Genomic DNA, 25207 nt, shown 5'->3' on the forward strand with positions numbered 1-25207 from the left:
AGGATGGGACCCCCGGATGCATCCCAGCACCCCTAGAGGGACAGGAGCCCCCCCAGCACCATGGGATGGGGCAGGATGGGACCCCCACATCCATCCCAGCCCCCCAGGAGGAGCAAGACCACCCCCCCCCCCAGCAACCTGCAACCCCTGGATCCATCCCAGCCCCTCAGAGCGACAGGACCCCACCCCAGCACCATGTGATGGGGCAGGATGGGACCTCCAGATCCAGCCCAGCCCCCTGAGGGGCTGGAGCCCCCCAGCACTGTGGAACCCCAAGATCAAGCCCAGCCCCCCCGAGGGGCAGGGACCCCCCCCAGCACCATAGGATGGGGCAGGATGGGACCCCCGGATACATCCCAGACACTCCTGGAAAGGCAGGACCCCCCCAGCTCCATGGGATGGGGCAGGATGGGACCCCCAGATCCACCCCAGCCCCCCCAAGGGTCAGGACCCCCCCCCAGCTTCATAGGATGGGGGAGGATGGGACCCCCAGCTCCATCCCAGCCCCCCAGGAGGGGCAGAAACTCCCCCCAGCGCCGCGGGACGGGTCAGGACGGGACCCCCAGATGCATCCCAGCCCCCCCAAGAGGGACAGGACCCCCCGCCCCCCCTTGGAGGGAAAACGCCGCGGGTCTCACCGAAGCGCAGGAAGACTTTGTGCTTCTCCTTCTCCAGGTTGAGCTGATCCACCTTGAGCAGCGGCTCCAGCTCCTTGCGGCCGATGTAGTTGAGGATCTCCTGGGGGACAGAAGGGCTGGGACGGGGTGGGGGGGGACACAGACACAGCGAGACACCCCTCCCCACCTTCACCTCCCCCCCGCCCCCTCACCTGGATGTCCATGTCCAGGCGGTAATTGAGGTCCCCGAACCAGAAGAGGTGGGTGAAGCGGAGGGAGATGTCGAAGGAGCTCAGCTGCTTGTCCCCCAGCGAGAGCAGGCGCAGGATGTCCAGGTAGTTCTGGTTCCTCCTGCCCGGGGATGGGGACGGGACACATGACACACCAAACTGGGGTGTCACGGGGACGGGGACAGGGGGTGGCACGTCCCCGGGGGGGGGGGATGGGACCTCACCGTGCCGTCTTCTCGTTGCCGGAGGTGAGGTGGCAGTTGACGAAGCCGAAGGAGGTGCCGTTGAACATGAAGGAGACGCCCACGGCGCCCTTGTTCCCTGCGGGGACGCGGGGACGCATCAGGCCAGGGCGGGCGGCCACCCCCACCCCGGGACACACAGGCTGCCAGCTCCCCCCCCCACCCCCCCAACCCTGCCCCGGGGGGGACGGGGACCCCGCTGCCCCCAAGGGCCGGTGATGGGGCAGTGGCCCCTCCTCGTGCAACGCACGCACGCCAGGACCCCCCCTTGTGCAACACACACACAGCAGGACCCCCCTCGTGCAATACACCCCCCCCCCCGCCTCCAAGACCCTTCTAAGTGCAACACCCCCCCCTCCCAGGACCCCCCCCCCCCCGCCTTGTGCACAACACAACCACACCAGGACCCTCCTCGTGCAACGCACACACACCCCCACAGACCCCTCCTCGTGCAATGCATGCACACAGAGACCCCCCCTGTGTGCAACACTCACGCGCGCCAGGACCCTCCTCGTGCAACACACGCACCCCCAGACCCCTCCTCGTGCAAACGCTACACACACGCGACCCCCTCTCGAGCAACACACGCACCCCCCAGACCCCTCCTCGTGCACACACACGTGCTCCAGGACCCCTCCTCGTGCAATGCACACCCCCCCCCACATCCCTCCTCGTGCAACACACGTGCTCTGGGACCCCTCCCCATGCGACACACACACGTGGCCTGGACCCCCTCCTTGCGCAACGCACCGCGCACCAGAACCCCTCCCTGTGCAACGCACGTGCACCCCGACCCCCCCCTTGTGCAACGCACAAGCTCCAGGACCCCCTCCCTGTGCAAGACACGCAACACTGGGACCTCCCCCCGTGCAACACACACACCCCCAGGACCCTCCTTGTGCAACACACGCACCCCCGGGACCCCCCTCGTGCAACGCACGCACGTCCCAGCACCCACCCTGTGCGACACAAACACACCAGGACCCTCCTTGTGCAACACCCCCCCTCCCAAGGCCCTTCCTAGTGCAACACCCCGCCCCAAGACACCTCCTCGTGCAACACGCACACACCAGGACCCTCCTCGTGCAACACCCCCCCCCCCCCAGGACCCCCCCTTGTGCAACCAAACACACACCAGGACCCCCCTCGTACAACACATGCACACACCAGGACCCTCCTAGTGCAACGCACACCCCCCAGGACCCCCCCTTGTGCAACACAAACACCCCCCAGGACCCCCCTCGTACAACACAAACACACACCAGGACCCCCCTCGTGCAACGCACACACCCCCCAGACCCCTCCTTTTGCAATGCACACGCACATACCCCTCCTCGTGCAACACATAACACACCAGGACCCTCCTCGTGCAACACACCACACCCCCCCGGACCCCCCTTACGCAACACAAACACACCCAGACCCCTCCTCGTGCAACACACACAACCCAGGACCCCCCTCGTGCAACGCACACACATCCCAGCACCCACCCCGTGCAACACAAACACACCAGGACCCTCCTCATGCAACACAAACACACTCCAGGACCCCTCCTTGTGCAACACCCGCCCCCCCCCTTGTCCAACACACACACACGCCCCCTCCTTGTGCAACACACACACACACCAGGACCACCCCTGTGCAACACACGCACCCCCCCACACACACCCTTCCTAGTGCAACACACGCCCCCCAGGACCCCCCCTCGTGCAACACCAGGACCGTGCAACAACCCCCCGTCCCCGTGCCCCCCCCTCCCCGTGCCCCCTACCCAGGGTGTTGGCGATGCCGGTTTTGACGCTGGAGGTGCCGACGTGGCTGATGCGGTTCTCGTGCTCCGGCTTCACCAGCACCACCAGTTTGATGTTCCACAGGGACTGCACGGCCACCTGCGGGGCACGGCCACCCTGACAGCCCCCCCCGCCCCCCCCCCCCCGCCGGGACACAGCGGGGTGTCCCAGCACCCACCCCACCCCCGCCCCAGCATCTACCGCAGCCCCCGAGCACCCGCTCAGGAGATGGAGGGATGGGGCAGGACGGGACCCCCGGATCCATCCCAGCCCCCCAGAGGGACAGAACCCCCCCCTCCCAGGACCCCCCATCCCACCACCCTGGGACGGGGCAGGATGGGACCCCTGGATGCATCCCAGACCTTCCTGGAAGCGTAGGACCCCCCGGCATCATGGGATGGGGCAGGATGGGATCCCCCAGATCCATCCCAGCCCCCCCAGAGGAGCAAGACCACCCCCCAGCACCCTGCGACCCCTGGATCCACCCCAGCACCCACCAAGGGGCAGGACCCCCCCAGCACCATGGGACAGGACAGGATGGGACCCCTGGATGCATCCCAGCCCCCCCCCCGGTGCAGGAACCCCCCAGCACTGTGGGATGGGGCAGGATGGGACCCCCAGATCCATCCCCCCAGCACCGTGGGATGGGACAGGATGGGACCCCTGGATCCATCCCTGCTCCCCAGAGGAGCAAGACCAATCCCCCAGCACCCTGGGACCCCTGAATCCACCCCAGCACTCCAGAGCGACAGGACCCCCCCACCACCATGGGATGGGGCAGGATGGGACCCCTGGATTCAGCCCCACTCCCTGGAGGGAAAACACCCCCCAACATCAAGGGATGGGGCAGGATGGGACCCCCGGATCCATCCCAGCACCTCCAGCGGAACAAGATCACCCCTCCCAGCACCCTGGGATGGGGCAGGATGTGACTCCCGTATCCATCCCAGAGGGACAGGACCCCCCCCCCCAGCACCCTGGAATGGGGCAGGACGGGACCCCCATCTCCACCCCAGGGACATGGAGCATCACCCAGCTCCACCAACCCCCCAGCACCCCCAGCACGCCCCCCACCCTGCCCCCCGCCACGGTTCCTACCGGGCGGTACTCGACTTCCGTAAAGTCCTTGAGGACGGCGCGGAGAAAATCCACCCACTCCTTGTCCCCCAGGGAATTCTCCTGGCTGCCGAAGACGTAGATGTCCTGGGGGATGGCCACCGGCACCTCGTCCAGCGTCTTCCCCAGCCCCTTGCAGGTGAACCAGGAGGTGATGCTCTTGGGGGGGGGCACGCTGCCTGCGGGGGGGCGGGCACCAGCAGCACGGTCAGGAGGGGGGACACGGTGTCCGGGGTGGGGGGGGGGGGACACAGTGTCCTGGGGGGATGACACGGTGTCCTGGGGGGGTACACGGTGTCCGGGGGGGGGGGACAGACGGTGTCCTGGGGGGTACACAGTGTCACTGGGAGGGGACACACACGGTGTCCTGGGGGGTACACAGTGTCACTGGGAGGGGACACGGTATGCTGGGGGGACATACACGGTGTCCTGGGGGGTACACAGTGTCACTGGGGGGGGACATGGTGTGCTGGGGGGGGGACACAGTGTCCTGGGGTGGGACACTGTGTCACCAGGGGGACATGGTGTCCTGCGGGGGGGGACACGGTGTCCTGGGGGGGACGCATGGTGTCATTGTGCAAGGACACGGTGTCATTGAGGGGGAGACAGTGCCACTGGGGGGGACACACGGTGTCCTGGGGGGTACACAGTGTCACTGGGAGGGGACACTGTGTCACTGGGGGGGGACATGGTGTCCAGGGGAGGGGACATGGTGTCCTGGGGGGTACATGGTGTCACTGGGGGGGGGACACTGTGTCATTGGGGGGGGACACAGTGTCCTGGGGGGGAGAAGACGATGTCACTGAGGGGGGGACAGTGTCCTGGGGGGTACACAGTGTCACTGGGGGGGGATATGGTGTGCTGGGGGGGGTACACAGTGTCCTGGGGTGGGACACCGTGTCACCAGGGGGACATGGTGTCCTGGGGGGGGGAACACGGTGTCCTGGGGGGGACGCATGGTGTCATTGTGCAAGGACACGGTGTCATTGAGGGGGAGACAGTGTCACCGGGGGGGACACACGGTGTCCTGGGGGGGACACTGTGTCACTGGGGGGGGACACTGTGTCCAGGGGAGGGTACACGGTGTCCTGGCGGGTACATGGTGTCACTGGGGGGGGGGAGGACACACAGTGTCATTGCGGGGGGACATGGTGTCCAGGGGAGGGGACATGGTGTCCTGGGGGGTACACGGTGTCACTGGGGGGGGGACACTGTGTCACTGGGGGGACACACGGTGTCCTGGGGAGGGTACACGGTGTCCTGGGGGGGAGGAGACGATGTCACTGAGGGGGGGGACAGTGTCCTGGGGAGTACACAGTGTCCTCCTGGGGGGGACGGACATGGTGTCCTGGGGGGTACACAGTGTCCGGGGGGGGGGGACGACACACAGTGTCCAGGGGGCGATAGGGTGTCCTGGGAGGTACACAGTGTCCTGGGGGGGAACACGGTGTCACCGGGGGGGGGACACAGTGTCACTGGGGGGGGGACACACGGTGTCCTGGGGAGGTACACAGCGTCCTGCCCCTCACGTCCCATTGGGCCCCCCCCCCGGCCCCCTCACCCATGTTCCAGGTGCCGATGAAGATGGAGATCATGTCGGGCTCATCCTGCTGGGAATGCTTGTTCTTCATCAGCTGCAGCAGCTGGCAGAAAGCCTCCCGCTTCTACGGGGGGGGGGAATAAATGAAAGGCGGGGGGGGGCGGGCAGAGGGGTTCCCCACAGACCCCCCAGCTCGGCTCAGCACCCCCCCCAGCACAGCGGACCACCCCGGGGACGCCCCCCGCCCCGGCATCCCTGACTCCCCATGGGGGCCCAGGGGTTAAATCCTGCCCCCCCCTCTCCCCCACCTCCCCCTACCTCCATCCCTACGAGGGACATCCCCCCCCGCCCCGGCCCCCCCCCCAAAAAATCCCGGCGGAGCGTGACCCACCCGGGCGCTGACGAAGACGAAGTCTTTCCGCTGCGTTTTGTCCTTTTCCTTCTCAAAAACGATGCCCAGTTTGTTCTGCACCCGCTGGGACTTGATCAGCTGCCGGACTGGGGGAGGGGTTGGGGTTTTTTTTTTTGGGGTGGGGGGGGGGGGGGGGGGGGTGTCCCATTTGGGTACCACATCCCCCCCACCCCCACCCCTCCACCCCAGCCTGGGCTCCGGGGGCGGGGAGGACACAGGGACTCCCAGCATGGGGACACCCAACCGCTGCCACCCCATAGGGAGCCCAGCCCCAGTTTGGGGTGCTGGGACCCTGTAAGAGATGGTCCGTAAATTCCCTGGGGATTGGGGGGGGGGGGGGAGCAGGGGGCCCTCCCAGCCTTCCGCGGAACGCCTCAAACACTCGCAAGGAAATAAATAAGGCAGGCCCGGCCTTCAAAGAACCGACAAGGCTCACACTTCTGGCGGCTGAAAGGACGGGAGAACGGCCTTGTGAAGGCAGGGTAGCTCTGCCACGCGTGTGGCGAGCTCGCTAGTTCTCAGTTCTAGGTTCTTCCCAAGAAAGAAGACCGTACCTGGGAAGGTTCTTCCCAAGAAAAAAGACCATACCTGGGAAGGTTCTTCCCAAGAAAAAAGACCGTACCTGGGAAGGTTCTTCCCAAGAAAAATGACCGTACCTGGGAAGGTTCTTCCCAAGAAAGACCATACCTGGGAACATTCTTCCCAAGAAAGACCATGACTAAGAAGATTCTTCCCAAGAAAGACCATGACTAAGAAGATTCTTCCCAAGATAGACCGTACCTGGGAAGATTCTTCCCAAGAAAGAAGACTGGGCCTGGGAAGATGCTTCCCAAGAAAGACAACCACGCCTGGGAAGATACTTCCCAAGAAGACCATACCTGGGAAGATTCTTCCAAAGAAAGAAGACTGTACCTGGGAAGACTCTTCCCAAGAAACAAGACCATGCCTGGGAAGATTCGTCCCAAGAAAGAAGACCATATCTGGGAAGATTCTTCCCAAGAAAGACTGTACCTGGGAAGATGCTTCCCAAGAAAGACGACCACGCCTGGGAAGATGCTTCCCAAGAAAGAAGACCAGGCCTGGGAAGACTCTTCCCAAGAAAGAAGACCAGGCCTGGGAAGACTCTTCCCAAGAAAGAAGACCATGACTGGGAAGATGCTTCCCAAGAAAGACAACCACGCCTGGGAAAATACTTCCCAAGACGACCATACCTGGGAACATTCTTCCAAAGAAAGAAGACTGTACCTGGGAAGACTCTTCCCAAGAAACAAGACCGTGCCTGGGAAGATTCGTCCCAAGATAGACCGTACCTGGGAAGATTCTTCCCAAGAAAGAAGACCGGGCCTGGGAAGATGCTTCCCAAGAAAGAAGACCAGGCCTGGGAAGACTCTTCCCAAGAAAGAAGACCATGACTGGGAAGATGCTTCCCAAGAAAGACAACCACGCCTGGGAAGATGCTTCCCAAGAAAGAAGACCAGGCCTGGGAAGACTCTTCCCAAGAAAGAAGACCATGACTGGGAAGATTCTTCCCAAGAAAGACTGTACCTGGGAAGATTCTTCCCAAGAAAGAAGACTGTCCCTGACCAATTATCGGGGCCTCATTAAGACCTACACTAACCATTTTGGGCAGCTAATAGACGTTTCCATACGGACCTGGAGATTTATCTCACCTTAGTCCGTGCCGTTGGGGCTTTACGCATCTGAAGCCGCTTACCCCCTCCGCCTTTCCTGAGAGTGGGATGTGACAGACACCCCCCCCCCCGCCGCCATGTGTATGTGTGTCCGTCCCCCCCCGGCTCACTCTTGTCGTGGGTGAAGGTGTTCCAGTCCTCCTGCGAGTCCTTCTGCTTCTTCAGCACCACCAGCCTCCCCCCCTCCACGTCCACGCTCAGCGTCTGCTTCTGCGACTTCCCGATCTTCGTCAGGTCCCCCAGGGTGACGTCCAGCTTCACCTGCCGGGGGCGGGGGGGGACACACCGGGGGCTGCGGGGACGGGGCGGGGACAGACGAGGGGGGCAGGGACACACGGGACACCCCCAGCCCCCCAAGGACCTACACCGGCCTTGGTGGATGCCGAATCCCCCCTGTCCTGGGGATGGTCCCGCAGTGGGGTGGGGGGGCACCGCGGGCTGCAGCGTTGTGGGGGGACACAGGACACCCCCAGCCCCCCCCAACAGACCTACACCGGCCTCGGTGGGTGACGAAGCCGCCCCCCATCGTAGCGATGGTCCCGCAGTAGAGGGGGGGGCTCACCTTGAAGGTCTGCACCGGGGGTGGGGGGGGGGGGACGACTCACCTCGAAGGTCTGCACCGGGATGCACTTGGCCTTGCGGGAGAGGGGCTGGGGGGGGGCGGGGGGGGCAGCCGAGCTCATCTCCTGCAGGGCCTTCAGCGCCTGGCACAGCCGGGGGGGTCAGCCCCACGCCGGGCACCGCCACCCCCCAGCCACAACAGCCCCCCCAGCCACAACGGACCCCCCCAGCTTCATCAGCCCCCCCAGCTCCATCAGCTCCAACAGCCCCCCAGTCCCAACAGCCCCCCCCAGCTCCAACAGCCCCCTCAACTCCATCAGCTCCCCCACCCACAAGAGCCCCTCCAAGCTCCATCAGCCCCCCAGCTCCACCAGCCCCCCCAGCCCCAAAGGCCCCCCAGCCCCAACAGTCCCCAAGCTCCATCGAGCCCCATCAGCCCCCCCAGTCCCAACAGCCCCCCCAGCTCCAACAGCCCCCTCAACTCCATCAGCTCCCCCACCCACAAGAGCCCCCCCAAGCTCCATCAGCCCCCCAGCTCCATCAGCCCCCCCAGCCCCAAAGGCCCCCCAGCCCCAACAGCCCCCAGCTCCATCAGCCCTAAAAGCCCCCCCAAGCTCCATCGAGCCCCGTTGGCACCCCCAGCCCCAACAGCACCCCCAGTCTCAACAGCCCCACCAGCTCCATCAGCCCAAACAGCCCCCCCAGCCCAACAGCCCCCCAGCTCCATCAGCCCCCCCAGCCCCAAAGCCCCCCCAGCCCCAACAGCCCCCCCAGCTCCATCAGCCCTAAAAGCCCCCCCAAGCTCCATCGAGCCCCGTCAGCCCCCCCAGCCCCAACAGCCCCCCCAGCTCCATCAGCACCCCCAGCCCAACAGCCCCCCAGCTCCATCAGCCCCCCCAGCCCCAAAGCCCCCCCAGCCCCAACAGCCCCCCCAGCTCCATTCAGCTCCCCCCAGCCCATGGCATCCCCTCTGTGCCCCCCAGGCAGCTCGTTTTAGCTCCAGCACCACCCGGATTGTGCAGAGCCCCCCCAGCAGGACACCCCCCCACCCCAGCCCCCCCACCCTAGGTGTGTGTCGTCCCCCCCCCACCTTCTTCTCAATGCTGGCAAGAAAATCCTTCAGCACCGAGAGCTTCAGCACCAGGTTCTCCAGCTCCTGCTCCCCGCTCTGCCCCGCCGCCTGCACCCAGCGTGTCACCCACCGTCACCCACCGACCCCCCCACGGCACCCCGAGGGGTGTGATGGGACCCCCACCCCCCCGCAGCACCCCGAGGACAGGACCGGACCCCCAGCCCACCCAGCACCCCCGAGGGGCAGGATGGGACCCCCAGCCCACCCAGGACCCCAAGAGGTAGGACGGGACCCCTAGACCCACCCAGCCCCCCCCCCAAGGGGGAGGACGGGACCCCCACCCACAGCGCGCCAAGGAGCAGGACAGGACCCCCACCCACAGCACCCTGGGTCGGGGCAGGACAGGACCCCCAGATCCATCCCTGATACCCGGAGGGGCAGGACCAACCCCCCCAGCACCAAGAGATGGGACCCCCAGGTCCCTTCCAGCCCCCAGCACCGTGTGATGGGGCAGGATGGGACCCTGGGATCCATCCCAGCCCCCAGAGGGGAAGGACCCCCCCAGCACCGTGGGACGGAGCAGGATGGGACCCCTGGATCCATCCTTGATTCTCACAGGGGCAGGACCCCCCCAGCACCCGGGCACAGGGCGAGACACAGCAGGATGGGACCCCTGAATCCATCCCAGCCCCCAGAAAGGGCAGGACCCCCCATCCCAGCACCGTGGGACAGGGCAGGATGGGACCCCCAGATCCCCCCCAGCACCCCGGAGGGGCAGGACCCTCCATCCCAGCACCGTGGGACAGGGCAGGATGGGACCCCCAGATCCCCCCCGAGCACCCTAGAGGGGCAGGACCCCCCCAGCACCGTGGGACGGGGCAGGATGGGACCCCTGGATCCACCCCAGCCCCCAGAGGGGCAGGACCCCCCCCAACACTGTGGGATGGGACGGGATGGGACCCCTGGATCCCACGTGGGTGTCCCTCCATTGCCTTCCCCACCACCCCCATGTCCCCGTGGCGGGTCCGTGGGCACAGTCCCCAGGGTGGGGGGGGGTGGGGGTGGAAGGGGTGTCATCACCACGTCCCCATGTGTCGTCCCGCACCCTCCCCTCACCTGCTGCAGGATTTTGGAGACCATGGGGGAGCTCTGCTGGTCGAAGACCTTGGAGAGGATCTCCAGCCCCGCCAGCACCTTGTCCACCTCGCTGGGGACACGGAACGCAGTGGGCTCAGCGGCCGGCGCCGCCGTCCCTCCCTCCGTCCCTCCCTCCCCCTGCCCCCCCACCCCCCGCCCCGCACCAACCTGTGCAGCCGTTTGCAGGAGGTGACGAGGGTCCTGTTGAGGTGGGGGAGGCTGCTGGCCCCCCCTTTCACCGCCTCCAGGTCCAGCGTGTAGCTGCCCCTCAGGTACTCGTGGGAGATGCTGCTCAGCCCGTTGGTGCTGTGGGGAGGGAGCCCGGTGGGGTGGGTGTGAGGAGCTGGCGGGGACAGGGACGGGGCAGGGGGGGACAGGGCAGGACCCCTCACCTCTCCGCAGACCCCTCCATCCCCAGGCCGGTGGGGCTGAGCCCCACGGAGGTGCCGGAGAAGCTGGTGGAGCCGGAACGCGGCGGCAAAGGTGGCTTGTCGTCCTCTCCATCTGCAACGGCGTGCGGTGGGGTGGGGGGGGATGTCGGTGACAGCAGGGTCTTGGGGTCCCGGGGAGCCCACCCCGGGTCACCCTGCCCTACCCGAATAGTCCCTGTCCTCGGTGGGCTCCTTCTCCTTCTCCCTCTCCACTGGGAAGAGGAGGGTGCAGACCAGCCCCTGGTTGGGCTGCAGGTACAGGGCGATGAGCTCGCTCAGCGTCTGGAACCGTCTCACCTGCACCCCCTGCGAGGTCTGCGGGGACACGGGCAGCCTCAGCGCCCGCCGGCGGGGGCACCCACACCCTCCCCTTCCTTCCTCAGGGACCCCCCCTTCCCCAGGGACACACACACACACACACACACACCCCGTGCAGGGGTCACCCCGTGCAGGGATCAGCCCGTACAGGGATACCCCTGTGCAGGGATTGCTCCCTGCCAAGGGATCCCCACCCTGCAGTGACCCCCCCCCCCCCCAGGGACCCCCCCGCCAACGCAGGGATCACCCCATGCAGGGACCCCCCAAGCAGGGACTCCCCATGTGCAGGGATCCCCCCCTTTGCATGGACCCCCCCATGCAGGGATCACTCATGCAGGGATGCCCCCCCGCCCTGTGCACAGACCCCCATGTGCATGGGCCCCCGATGCCCCCCCGCCCTGTGCACAGACCCCCATGTGCATGGGCCCCCCACATGCAAGTACCACCCCACGCAGGGATCCCCCCTTTGCAGGGATCCCCCCTTTGCACAGATCCCCCCATCCAGGGACACCCCCCCCCATAAGCCAGCATCATCTCCTGCAGGGACCCCCTATGTAGGGACTCCCCCAACGCAGGGATCACCCCATGCAGAGACCCCCCCCAAGCAGGGACTACCCCCTATGCAGGGATCCCCCATATGCAGGGATCCCCCCCCCATGCACGGACCCGCCATGTGCATGGGCCCCCCCATAGACAGGTACCACCCCACGCAGGGATCCCCCCTTTGCACGGACTCCCCCATCCAGGGACACCCCCATATGCAGGGATCGCCCTGTGCAGGGACCCCCCCCCCCAACACAGGGATCACCCCATGCAGGGATCCCCCCCCCATGCATGGACCCCCATGTGCATGGGCCCCCCCATATGCAGGGACCCCCCTCATATGGAGGGATCCCCCCCCATGGAGGGATCCCCCCACACGCAGGGATCCCCATATGCAGGGACCCCCATATGCAGGGACCCCCCCCACGCACGATGGGGGGCTGAGTCCCGTGGGGAGTGGGGCTCGGTGCACGTGGCACCCCACTGCGGTGCCATGGCTGCCGGCAGGGCTGGCAGAGTGCAGGCAGGGTGCAGGCAGCCGCAGGCAGCCGCAGGCAGCAGCCGCCGCCATCCCTCGGCCTCCTCCCTCCCGGGGGCGGCTTTTTCCTGCCGGCCGGGCCGGCACAAAGGGGCTTCTGTTGCTCTAAAATACCCGGCGCCGCCGGACGGCCCAGATGGGGCTGCCGAGATGGGGCTGCCGAGCCGCCGGCCGCGCCGGGAGCCGGGCACGCGCGTGGCACAGAGCCCAATCCGAGCCGCGCCAGAGAGACGGGCACGCGTATGGCCCGGTGCCGAGGCTGAGTCCGGCTGAGCCACCTGGGCGTGCTGGAGAGCTGGGCACGCTCACGGCACGGTGGCCACGCCGAGCCATCGGGCTGTACCGGGAGCCGGGTACACTCATGGCACGCTGCCGAATCTGAGCCTCTGGCCATGCCGAGAGCTGGGGAGCCGGGTATGCTCATGGCACGGTGGCCATGCCGAGCCCTGCCATGCCATGCTGGGAGCTGGGCACACTCACAGCACAGTGCCGAATCCGAGCCGTGCCAAGCCTCCAGGTGTGCCAGATAGCCGGGCACACTCATGGCACGGTGCCGAATCTGAGCCTCCGGCCATACCGAGAGCTGGGGAGCTGGGTATGCTCATGGCACGGTGGCCATGCCGAGCTCTGCCATGCCATGCTGGGAGCCGGGCACGCTCATGGCACAGCGGTCATGCCGAGCCATCAGGCTGTGCCAGATAGCCGGGCACACTCATGGCACGGTGCCGAATCTGAGCCCTGCTGAGCCTCTGGCCGTGCCAGGGAGCCGGGAACACTCACGGCACAGTGCCGAATCCGAGCCGTGCCAAGCCTCCAGGTGTGCCAGATAGCCAGGCACACTCATGGCACGGTGCCGAATCTGAGCCTCCGGCCATACCGAGAGCTGGGGAGCCGGGCACACCATGGCACAGTGCCGAATCCGAGCCCTGCCGAGCCATGCCAGGAGCCGGGCACACTCATGGCGCGGTGGCCATGCCAAGCCCTGCCACACCGTGCCAGGGAGCCAGGCACACTCACGGCACAGTGCCGATGCCAAACCATCCAGCCATGCCAGGAGCTGGGCACGCTCATGGCACGGCGGCCATGCCGAGCCCTTCCACGCTGTGCCAGGAGCTGGGCACACTCGCGGCACGGTGGCGATGCCGGGGGGTGGCCGGTGTGGCGGTGGGTTGTGGGGGGGGGACAGGACACGGTGCCCACCTGCACGGCCAGGAACTCCTCCTCGTCGGGCAGGATGCGGTAGGTGTGGACGTGCTTCTGGAACCTGCGGGCAGTGGGGGGGGCGGGGGGGGGGGGTGTCAGGCAGGGGGTGCTGGGGGGGACACACGTCCCCTCACCTCCCCGCACAGCCCCCGCCAGCCCCAGGGGGACACCAGGCACCCGTCCCGTGGGACCCCTCTGTCACCAGCCCGGCACGAGCACCCGCGGCTCTGGTACTACCATCACCCATGGCATGTCACGAGCTGCCGGGTCTCAGCCCGGCTCCTACGGGAAAACGCCTGTGGGAAGGGTGCTGGGGGTCCGGGGAGGGCGGGGGTGCTGGGGGTCCCAGAGTGACCCCCGGCTTGCTCCGAGAGGGACCCCCCGATCAACACCCCCGTGTCCCCGGGCCATGCTCCAGCCTGCCCCATGCCATGCCGTGGATCCTGTCCCTGCTGCCCGTCCCCTGCCTGCATGGTAGGCAGGAGCAGGCAGGAGCAGGCAGGAGGAGGCAGGGACAGGCAGGAGGAGGCAGAGGCAGGCAGAGACAGGCAGGAGACAGGAGGAGGCAGAGCAGGCATGGGGAGGCAGGAGGAGGCAGAGCAGGCAGGGACAGGCAGGAGCTGGCAGGAGGAGGCAGGGACAGGCAGAGATAGGCAGGAGACAGGAGGAGGCAGAGCAGGCAGGGGAGGCAGGAGGAGGCAGGGGCAGGCAGAGATAGGCAGGAGGCAGGGGAGGCAGGAGGAGGCAGGAGGAGGCAGGGGCAGGCAGGGCAGGCAGGAGGAGGCAGGAGGAGGCAGGAGCAGGCAGGGCAGGCAGGAGGAGGCAGGAGGAGGCAGGAGGAGGCAGGGCAGGCAGGAGCTGGCAGGCAGGAGGCCAGGAAACAATTCCTTTTTCAATGGCAGCCGAGCGGAAGCGGGGACGCGACCCCGGGGCCGGGGGTGACGGGCGGCGCTGAGAGACGGGGCACCGATGCCAGCGGGAGTGGGGAGCGCGACAAGGACCCCACGCCTGTCCCCTGCCCGTCCCCACCAGCGCACAGGGACCCCCCGGCACGCCCAGACCTCCCTCCCCGGGTGACAGCGACAGGGATGGCGGCTCCCGGCCTGGCCCCCGGCCACGGCGCTCCCGGAGGTCACCATGAAGACAGAGGTGGCTGTCACTGCGCCAGGGCCACCTGTCAGCCCCACCACGGTGTCCCCTGCGCTGGTGGCATTCCCCCGTGGGGCTGGGGGAGCAGTGTCCCCCTGCCACTCTGCCTGTGCCACCGGAGGGGGTGCCCTGCCTGGCAGTGCCAGGTCCCCTGGTGTCACCGTGTCACCCCACAGTGCCAGGTCCACCAGTGCCACCTCGCTCCCCACAGCACCAGGTCCCCCAGTGTCACCCCACGGCGCCAGGTCCCCCAGTGCTATCTTGGTCCCCAAACTGCTGGATCCCCTGGTGTCACCCCATAGTGCCATGTCCCCTGGTGCCACCCCACAGTGCCGTGTCCCCCAGTACCACTCCACTCCCCACAGTGCCGTGTCCCCCAGTGCCACCCCACAGTGCCGTGTCCCCTGGTGCCACTCCACTCCCCACAGTGCTGTGTCCCCCAGTGCCACCCCACAGTGCCATGTCCCCTAGTGCCACCCTGCTCTCCATAGTGCCAGGTCCTCTGATGCCACCCTGCTCCCTGTGGTGCCAGGTCCCCTGGTGCCACCCCACAGTGCCATGTCCCCTGGTGCCACCCTACTTGTGATGTGTCCGCCAGTGCCACCTTACAGTGCTGTGTCCCCTGGTGCCACCCCACTCCCCACAGTGCCATGTCCCCTGGTGCCACCCCACAGTGCCATGTCCCCTGGTGCCACGCCACTCCCTGCGGTGCCAGGTCCCCTGGTGCCACCCCATAGTGCCAAGTCCCCTGGTGCCACCCCACAGTGCCATGTCCCCTGGTGCCACCTCACTCCCCACAGCACCGGGTCCCCTGGTGTCACCCTGCTCCCTGCGATGCCAGGTCCCCCAGTGCCACCCCACTCCCCACATCACCGGGTCCCCCAGTGTCACCTCACAGTGTCAAGTCCCCCGGTGCCAGCAGGTCCCCTGGTGTCACCCTGCTCTCTGCAATGCCAGCTCCCTGGTGCCACCCCACTTCCCATAGTGACGGCTCCCCCAGTGCCACCCCGCTCCCCACAGTGCCGTGTCCCCTGGTGTCCCCCCACTCCCCACAGTGCCCTGGTGCCACCCCCTAGTGCCACGTCCCCCAGTGCCCCCCCCACTCCCCATCCCCCACCCCAATCACTTCTGCCCCTCCAGCCCCTGGCCCCACAGCAAGGTGGGAGGGTGGGGGGGGGCACAGCGCAAGCACCCTCCCACGGGCTCCGAAAAGGTGGTCCCCCATTTCTGCCCCCCCCGACCTGTGGACATGACCCCCCCCCCCCCCCCCCCGCCATGGCTGGCATCGCACCCCGGGGGCGCAGCACCCGCTCCCCCAGCACCGGGGCTGCGCTGGGGGGTCCCAATGCCCAGCCAGGGGATGGGGGGCACGGGGGGCCATGGGGAACCCCCCAAACTGGGAGGAGCTGAATGGGAAACCTCCGGGTTAGGGGGGGGACGACGACAAGGGGGTCCATGGGAGACCCCTACTGAGGGATCTGGGGGGTCCCCAACTCAGAGGATTCTGGGGGGGTCACCATAGGAGACCCCCAACTGGGGTCAGGGGATTGGACGGGGCAGGGGGGGATGCACAGCCCTCCAGCTTGGGGGGGGCACAGGGGGTCTCTGTGGGGAGCCCTAGAGCACAGTCGGGGTCTCTGGAGCAGGAACCCCATATGGGGGGGTGACAGGGGGGTGATGGGAACCCCAGCACAGGGTTTGGGGAACCCAAACTGGGGGGGGGGGGGGGCACAGGAGGGACCCCAGCTGGAGGGGAAGCACAGGGGGGGTCTCTATGGGTAACCTGGGGGGGGGGCTCTATGGGGACCCCCAGCAGAGGGGTCAGTGCAGGTGACCCCAGCCTGGGGGGGGAGGGAGCCCCACAGCCACCACCCCAGGGGGCTGCCCGCCCCCCCTCCCAGGCACCACCCCGAGGGGCTGCCCCCCCCCAGCTGGTGTTTTGACCCCCCTGTGCACCCACCCCGGAGAGGGGGGCACCCACCCCACCTTCTCCACCAGCACCCCCCCGGCACCGCCATTGCCATGAACTGGTGCAGAGTGGGACGGGGCCTCTGGCCCCCCACCCTCCCGGGGGACACCACGCGGGGACCGTCCCCACCGCCAGCCAGTGACGCCAGCGCTCGCCACCGCCAGGTGCCGTGGCCCACCCTGGCAAAGCCCCCGGGGTGCCACGACCCTCCCGGTGATCCCCCGACTGCCACCACCAGCCCTGGCCAAGCCCCAGGGTGCCATGACTGTCCCCAGAGAAGCCCCAGCGTGCCACCGCCAGCTCTGGCAAAGCTCCGGTGTACCACGACTGTCCCCAACAAAGCCCCGCTTGCCATGGCCAGCCCTGGTGAAGCCTCGGGGTGCCACGACTGTCCCCAGCAAAGCTTTTGCACGCCACAACTGTCCCCAGCAAAGCCCCGGGGTGCCGTGACTGTCCCCGACAAAAGCCACCGTGTGCCACAGCTGTCCTCAGCAAAACCTTGGCGTGCCACAACTGTCCCCAGCGAAGCCCCGGTGTACCGTGACTGTCCCTGGCAAAGCCCCCGTGTGCCACAATCAGCCCTGGCAAAGCCCCGGTGTGCCACCACTGTCCCCAGCAAAGCCCTGGCGTGCCACGACTGTCCCCGACAAAAGCCCCCATGTGCTACAACTGTCCCCAACAAAGCCCCGGTGTGCCACAATTGTCCCCAGCAAAGCCTTGGCATGCCACAACTGTCCCCAGTGAAGCCCCAGTATGCCACAGTCAGCCCTGGCAAAGCCCCGGTGTGCCATGACTGTTCCCAGCTAAGTCCCGGTGGGCCACAACTAGCCCCAACAAAGCCCTGGTGAAACCCCGGTGTGCCGTGACTGTCCCCGGCGAAGCCTCAGAGTGCCACGGCCAGCCCTGGCAAAGCCCCAGTGTGCCACAACTGTCCCCAACAAAGCCCCGATGCGCCGAGCCGGTGCCGGCAGCAGCCGCGGCGCGTGGGCGGGAGGGTTAAAGGAAGACGGCGCTGCCGGGATCCCGGCGCAGTTCCCTTTCCTCCTCCTCCTCCTGCCCCCACAGCTATTTTTAGGTGGCCGCCGCCACTTCTAGCGGCCGCCCCAGCGCCGGCGAGGGGGCTTCGGTGGCACCGTGGCACGCTCCTGCCCCCAGCCCGGCCAGGGACCCCCACCGCCCCTCGCCACCGTGGGGTCTGGCGCGGCTGCCCACCATGGCATTGCCGTGCTGGGCTTCGGCTTGCGGCGGGGTGCCGGCCCTCCCCACAGCCACGCAGCACCCACAACCGGGCCGGCGGCACCGAGCCAGCAAGCCCACCGGGCCAGTGGCACAGGGGGGACACCAGCCACTGAGCCAGCCCCGCGGCAGGGATGCCACTTTCCCACCACCGGCACTGGGCCAGGAGGGGGGAGACGCCAGTGCCACATCCCCCTTACCACGGCACCAAGACCCCCCGGCACCCACCTATGTGCCCCCACGTGCCCCCCGGCACCGTTGGGTGCCGGTACCCACAGGGGCGAGGCGTGCTCTGCCCGTGCCGTGCCGTCGGGGCCGCCCACCACCCCGGCTTGACGGCAGGCAGCCAGTGGCCACAGCCACCCTGTGCCTGCGTGGCCAGCAAACCAAATCCGCACGAGCCACCGGCCCCGGGGAAGGAGGACGGTGCCACCGCGGAGGCTGCACGCCCTGCGCCGGCGCGGCACGCGGCACAGCCCGGGGCCAGGGCAGGTCGGCTCCCGCTTCTCCCTCCTTTGCCGTAGGAAGCCAGCGGCCACCGGCGCCTGCGGGCTGGCACGGAGCGGAAAAGGCTCGTTTCAGGGTGCCCTCACCGCGCCCCAACCACATCAAGGTGCCAGGGAGCACCCCGGGAGCACCCCGGCACCCCGCCACTGCACCGAGGGGATGGTGAGGCCCCGGGGACGGCCGGGGGGACAGGCTCTACTCCACGGGGACGGCCCAGCCGCCATCCCGGTGTCACCGCGCACAGGACGGCCACCACAGGGACCCCCAGGGCTGTTGGCACCCACCCGTGGTCCCGGCACCAGCCGGTGTTGCCGCAGGAGCCACCGAGTCCCCCCAGTGTGACCCACAGACAAAGAGCCAGCCCCACCCCAGGATTAGGACCCCCGGCCAGACATGAGGGCAGGGGCTGGGACCCCCCCCCCATCTGTGGGTGCCCCCAGCCCCCTGGAACCCCCACCCAGCCCAGAGCGGGTGCCAGCCCTCCAGTAGCGCCAGTGCCCCCCAGGTCTCCCTGTGCCCCCCCAGACCCCCACTCCCAGCACTGCCTCAGCCCCCCCTTCCCGTTGCCCCCCCATGCCCGGTCCCCACCTTAGTGCCGGTGACCCCCATGGCCAGTGTGTCCCCCCCAAGACACAACCCCCCTCTGCCTGCTGCCCTCTGGGTGACAGTGCCCCCCGCTCTGCCCCCCCCCGGGACACCCCTCATGTCCCCCAGTGCTCTCCTCAGACCCCCCCCAGTGCTCCCCAGACTTCTCCAGGTGCCCTCCCCCTCCAGTGCCAACAGTGCCCCCCTGGACACCCCCATGCCCCCCAGATCTCCCCCAGACTCTCAGACCTCTCTGGGTGCCCCCCCCAGTGACCCCCCTCCATACCTTCTCGGTGCTTCCCCGGATCCCCCCACCCGCTCCCCTCCAGTGCCCCCCCCGGTGCCGACAGTGCTTCCCCAGACCCCCCCCGGTGCTCCCCTGGACCTCTCTGGGTCTCCCCTGGTACCTCATCGATGCTTCCCTGGATCCCCCCCAAGCACTCCCCCCCTCTCGGTGTCCCCAAACGCCCCCCCCGCCGCTCCCCAGGATCCCCCCTCTCCCATGGACCCCCAGACCCCCACCCCCAGTGCTTCCCTGGACCTCTGCCAGTGACCCCCCGGTACCTCATCGGTGCTCCCCCACATCTCCCCCGCCGGGTGCTCCCCTCCAGTACCTCCCCAGTGTCCCCTTTCCCCCAGCCCGATGCTCCCCAGGACCTTCCCCTGGTTCCCCCCGGTGTCCCCCCCGGTACGTCATCGGTGCTCCCCCGGATCCCCCCCCACAGTGCTCCCCTCCAGTGCCCCCCCCAGTGTCCCCTTTCCCCCCATCCAATGCTCCCCGGTGTCCCCCCCACTGCCCCCTTCAGTGTCCCCCTCTGATGTCCCCCCCCGGTACACCCCCAGTGCCCCCCGGTGTCCCCTTTCCCCCCACCCGATGCTCCCCGGGACTTCCCCGCCACCCCCTATGGTGTCCCCCCCGGTGTGTCCCCCCGGTTTTCCCCCCGGTACATCGTCGGTGCTCCCCCGGATCCCCCCCGGTACATCCCCAGTGCCCCCCGGTGTCCCCTTTCCCCCTGCGGTGTGTCCTTTCCCCCCCCCCCGATGCTCCCCGGTGTCCCCCCCGCTGCCCCCTCCAGTGTCCCCCTCCGATGTCCCCCCCAGTACGTCGTCGGTGCTCTCCCCATACGCCCCCAGTGCCCCCCGCTGTCGCCTTTCCCCCTGCCCGATGCTCCCCGGGACGCCCCCGCCGCCCCCTCCGATGTCCCCCCTGGTTCCCCGTTTCCCCCCCCCGGTGCCCCCTCCGGTGTGCTCCCCGGTTCCCCCGGTGTCCCCCCCGGATGTCCTCCCCGGTACGTCGTCGGTGCTCCCCCGGATCCCCCCCAGATACACCCCCAGTGCCCCCCGGTGTCCCCTTTCCCCCCACCCGATGCTCCCCGGGACTTCCCCGCCACCCCCTCCCGTGTTCCCCCCGGTTCCCTCGGTGTCCCCCCCCGTACGTCGTCGGTGCTCCCCCGAATGCCCCCCCGGTACACCCCCGGTGCCCCCCGGTGTCCCCTTTCCCCCCCCCCCGCGACGCTCCCCGGGACGCCTCCGCCGCCCCCTCCGGTGTCCCCTCCGATTCCCCGTGTCCCCCCCCGCTGTCCCCCCACCGGCGTCCCCCCCAGTACGTCGTCGGTGCTCCCCCGGTACACCCCCAGTGCCCCCCGGTGTCCCCTTTCCCACTGCCCGATGCTCCCCGGGACGCCTCCGCCGCCCCCTCCGGTGTCCCCCCCCGGCTTCCCCGCGTCCCCCCCCCCGCACTCACAGCAGGCAGAGCGCGTAGGCCCCCGCCACGCTCTCGCTGTCCCGCACCAGGAAGCTGCCGTCCCGCCCGGCCCGCGCCAGCAGCTCCTCGGCGGCGGCCCGGCTCAGGTCCCGGTGGTACCAGGGAGGGGGAGGCGGCGGCGGCGGCGCCCCCCCCGCGCCCCCCGCGCCCCCCGCGCCCGCCATGCTCCGCCGGGGCCGCGCCGCGGGGCCGCGCTCCCGCCGCGGTGGGCGGGGACACCGGGGGGGCGGGAACACCGGGGGGCGGGGGGAAACGGGAGGGGAGGGGGCACACAAGGGGGGGAGACCGGGGGGGGCACCCGGGGTGGGGGCCGGGAGAGCAACGGGGGGGGACCGGAGGGGGTTTGCGGGAGCAGCGGGGGGACATCGGGGGGAGCACCGGGGGACTCCGGGGGAGCAACAAGGGGGTACCGGGGGGGCACCGGGGGCGTCCAGCAGAGCACCGGCGGGGGGAGCACCGGGGTGGGCAACGGGGGGGTCCGGGAGAGCACCAGGGAGAGCACCGGGGGGCACCGGGATGAGCACCCGGATGGTGCCGGGAGGAGCAGCGCGGGGCGGGCACCGAGGGGGCAACGGTGGGGTCCGGGAGAGCACCGGGGGGAGCACCGGAGGGAACATCGGGCGGGGGGGCACCGGGATGGGCACCGAGGCCCTCCGGGGGGGGCACCGGGACGGGCACCCGGAGAGGTCCGGGAGAGCACCGCGGGGGGTCCGGGGGGAGCAGTGAGGGGCCACCGGGGGGGTCTGGGGGGGACACCTTGAGAGGTCTGGGAGAGCATCGGCGGGTACCGGCGGGGGAGTGGGGGAGCGCCGGGGGGGACATTGGGAGGAGCATCCGGGGGAGCACGGCGGGGGAAACCGGGGGGAGCACCAAGGGGGACATCGGGGGGGAGCACCGGGGGGGTAACGAGAGGTACCGGGCCGGGGGGGGGCCACACTGGGAGGAACACGAGGGAGGCTGCGGGTTCGATCCAGAGGCACGGGGAGGGGGGGGGTCCAGGGAAGCACCGGGAGGGGCACTGGGGTCGGAACGAGAGGTACCGGGGCGGGCCGAGGGCAAGAGTCGGCACCGGGACCGGTGGGCACCGGGCGGGGGGGGGCTGCGAGGGGTCCCAGAACCGGCGACACCCCCCCCCTGCCATGGCCCGGGGGCTGCTTGCCTGGAGCAGGGCACCCCACGCCCCGCCATGCCGGGGCAGGGCCCCCCCCGTGGGGCACAGATGGGGACGTGGGGGCTGAGCTGAGCCCCCCAAGATGGGATGTGGGGCAGCCGGGAGGGCTCCGGCCCGGCAGGACACCCCCCCCCGCCCCTGCCCCGGGACAGCCTGGGTCCCAGCTCGGGGGGGTCCCAGCGGTGGGGAGCCCCATGCCCTTCACTATGGCGGGGGGGGGGGGATGTCACACAGCCCAGTGGGCCAGTACGGGTAAAGGCGGGACCCCCCGGCGATGGGTCCCCCCTCCCATCCTGCTGCCCCACTCAACCCATCCACCCCCCCCACGGCCCCCCGACACCCAGTGGGGCAGGAGCATTTATTCACCAGCCACATGCCGGGGGGGGGGGGGAGGACAGAGCGGCTTGGGGAGCTTGGGGACACCCCATGGCGGGGGGGCCAGGGCAGCCTAGACACCCCCATTGCCCACTCCTCCCCACAGCCCCCCCAACTTGGGACAGCCTTAGGGGGCCCCAGTGTCAGGGAGGCCCGTGCCCCCCACTTTGCTGGCTGTGGAGGTTCGGGGGGGGGGTGATGCCACGCAGCCTGGTTGGGTCGGTATGGGTAAAGGGGGGGTTGGTATGGATAAAGGGGGGGTCCCCCCGGGTCAGTAAGGATAAAGGGGAGGTCAGTATGGATAAAGGGGGGGTCATCCCCCAAAGACAGGTCCTCTCTCCTATCCCACTGCCCCCCCCCCCCATCCCACCTCCCCCCACAGCCGCCCGACACTGAGTGGGGCACGAGCATTTATTCACCAGCCACATGCTGGGGGGGGGGGGGAAGGGACGGACACAGCGGCTTGGGGAGCTTGGGGGGACACCCCATGGCGGGGTCCAGGGTATCCTGAACACCCCCCCTGCCCACTCCTGCCCCGCAGCCCCTCCAGCTCAGAGCAATGCCAGCAGGACGGGGGGCAGCAGGGCCAGCAGGAGGGGGAGCGGGGGGGCGGGGGAGGCCGGGGGGGCGGGCGTTGGCGTAATAGCGGGCGACTTCGACGTTGGGGTTCCCCAGGACGGGGTCGAACCCACATCTGGATGCAGCGGGCGCTGCCGCGGCGGTGGGAGGTGTAGCGGTAGGAGTGGGACCAGATCTGCTCGCAGAGGGCCGCCGGCGTGGGGAAGACGAACTTGAACTTCTGGCACATGGCGCCTTGGGGACACTGGTTGGTGCCTGGGGGGCGGGGGGGTGGGGGGAATAGGGGGTGAGGCGGGGTAAAAGGGATTGGGGATGGGGCGGGGGGGGTTGTTGACCCGCTGCAGTTGAGGGTTCTGGTGGGTCCCGCTGGTGGGCTTTGCCGGGCCGGGGCGGGGGGGTGTGACACACCGAGGGACAGCACCCCCCCATGTGGACTCGCACCACCCAGGGGGACCCTCAAACCCCACCCATGGGGGCCCTCACCCCCCACAATGAGGATACTCACCCTCCCCCATGGGGACCCTCCACCCGCTCTCAAGGGGACCCGCACCCTTCCATGGGGGACCACCAACCCCCCCCCCATGGTGACCCTCACACCCCGCCATGGGGGACCCTCACACTTCCATGGGGACCCCCACCCTCCCTCCATGGGGACCACCAACCCCCCCCCCCCCCCATGGTGACCCTCACACCCCGCCATGGGGACCCTCACACTTCCATGGGGACCACCAACCTCCCCCCCCATGGTGACCCTCACCACCCCGCCATGGGGACCCTCACCCTTCCATGGGGACCACCAACCCCCCACCCCATGGTGACCCTCACACCCCGCCATGGGGACCCTCACACTTCCATGGTGACCCCCACCCTCCCTCCATGGGGACCACCAACCCCCCCCCGTGGTGACCCTCACACCCCACGATGGGGACCCTCAAACCCGCCTCCCTGGCCAATCCTCACCCCTCCAATATGGTCCCTTGCTCCCCCCATGGCAACCCCTCACACCCCCCCCGTGGGCAACCCCCCCCCTCCATGGGGGACCCTCACCCCCCCCCAGCCCCCTCACCAGGGAGGGGGGTGACAAAGCCACATCCCCTGTGGCCAGACGGGGGTGGGGTGTGTGACTGGGGGACCCACGGGGGGGTCCAACCATGGGTGGGTGGGTGGGTGGGGTGTCCCCATTTCGCGCCCCCCCCCCCCCCCCCCCCCATCACTGACCTGTGGTCCAGTTCCAGCCCTTGTGCCAGTTGACCTTGCAGGTGACAGCGTCCTGGCAGTCCTCCCACCACTGCTCGCAGTCCCTCCCGGCACAGCGGCACGTGCAGGATCGCTCCTTCCGCCAGCTGTTGTCCGCCTGCCCCGCCACCCCAGTTCACCCCAGTTCACCCCAGTTCACCCCCAACCCCAGCAGGTGACGGGGGGGGGGTGTGGTGTGGCGTGTGTCCACCCACCTGGTCGATCCATGGCCCCAGGTTGGGGGAACACTCGTAGAGACACGTGTCCTGGATGAAGTGACGCTTGCACTTCTCCGGCATGGCCCCGCAGTGGTCCCCAGTTTGAAGTTGTAAAGGTAGGACTGGTCTTGGTGGGCTTCCATACTGGTGGTTGGCGGTGCAACAGGCGTTATCCTTCCAGAGGACACACTGCGCCAGGCGAAAGCAGGGTTCAGCCCGTCACCCACCGGCAGAGCTCCGGCTGACGGAGACCCCCACCGGGACTTTGGTGACACGGCGGCGGGTGGCACCCCACGGCGGGTGGCACCGCTGGGGTGAGGACGCACCTGCCCGTAGAGCTTCCCCTCGGGTCCCGGCTGCTTCTTGTGGTGCTTGGCGTCCATGCAGATGTTGAGCAGCGAGTCTCGCGCCGCGCCGGTGACGGTGGCCGGCCATGCCGCCAGCACCACCAGCGGCACCCACATGGCAGCCATGGCCCTGCCGGCGGCGACGGAGGGTCGTTGGGGACACGAAATGCCCCCCCACCCCCCCACACACACACCGTGGGATCCCCCGCTGGCACGGCGGCACCGCCGGCGGGGTGACCGGAGTGGGGGGTGATGGCGGGGGTTGGGGGGGGGGGGTCGGGGCTTACCTGGGTGGGTGGCGGGTGGAGGGTGGCGGGTGGCGAGCGCGGCTCATCTCAAAGGTCGCGGCGGCGGCGCAACCCTTGGCCGCCGATCACGGGACGTGGCTGGGGCACGGCGGGACGGGCAGAGCTCGCGGGGCACCCCGGGGGAGGGGGGGGCACCCCGTGAGCTCTGTGTGTGTGGGTGTGTGTCCTCGGCCACGCGCGGAGCCAGGGACCCTCCCGCCCGGCGCCGGGCGGGGGCCAGCGCCGGCCAAAATCCACTGGTGGGTGTTTGTCCTTCCCGCCCGTGGAGGGAGGGGGGGGGCACGGCGGGGGGGTGGCCACGCGCCCAGACACTGGCACCCG

General features: G+C 69.0%; 2 protein-coding genes across 2 annotated transcripts in view; both read right to left on the reverse strand.

Moving 5' to 3' along the window:
- INPPL1 (inositol polyphosphate phosphatase like 1) overlaps positions 1-20847 on the reverse strand; it is a 31107-nt gene extending 10260 nt beyond the window's left edge. The window contains exons 1-16 of the mRNA XM_063328062.1: positions 20632-20847; positions 13439-13502; positions 11004-11154; positions 10801-10912; positions 10577-10714; positions 10388-10478; positions 9290-9379; positions 8244-8342; positions 7749-7899; positions 5927-6033; positions 5557-5659; positions 3978-4174; positions 2861-2978; positions 1072-1168; positions 830-968; positions 639-738 (exon numbers count right to left, since the gene is read on the reverse strand). Coding sequence (XP_063184132.1) covers positions 639-738; positions 830-968; positions 1072-1168; positions 2861-2978; positions 3978-4174; positions 5557-5659; positions 5927-6033; positions 7749-7899; positions 8244-8342; positions 9290-9379; positions 10388-10478; positions 10577-10714; positions 10801-10912; positions 11004-11154; positions 13439-13502; positions 20632-20816 — 1942 coding nt within the window. The 5' untranslated portion in view covers positions 20817-20847. The remainder of the gene's footprint in view (positions 1-638; positions 739-829; positions 969-1071; positions 1169-2860; positions 2979-3977; positions 4175-5556; positions 5660-5926; positions 6034-7748; positions 7900-8243; positions 8343-9289; positions 9380-10387; positions 10479-10576; positions 10715-10800; positions 10913-11003; positions 11155-13438; positions 13503-20631) is intronic.
- Positions 20848-22612: 1765 nt separating this feature from the next.
- LOC134513996 (folate receptor alpha-like) lies at positions 22613-25124 on the reverse strand. The gene is given in 9 exon segments (XM_063331282.1): positions 22613-22830; positions 22832-22885; positions 22887-23032; positions 23996-24131; positions 24229-24333; positions 24336-24380; positions 24382-24420; positions 24558-24708; positions 24866-25124. Coding segments are annotated over 9 exon segments (804 nt in total). The 5' UTR covers positions 24913-25124; the 3' UTR covers positions 22613-22749.
- Between the last annotated feature and the right edge of the window lie 83 nt (positions 25125-25207).

The sequence above is a fragment of the Chroicocephalus ridibundus genome, chromosome 1, assembly GCF_963924245.1.
Source record: "Chroicocephalus ridibundus chromosome 1, bChrRid1.1, whole genome shotgun sequence".
NCBI classification, from domain to species: domain Eukaryota; kingdom Metazoa; phylum Chordata; class Aves; order Charadriiformes; family Laridae; genus Chroicocephalus; species Chroicocephalus ridibundus.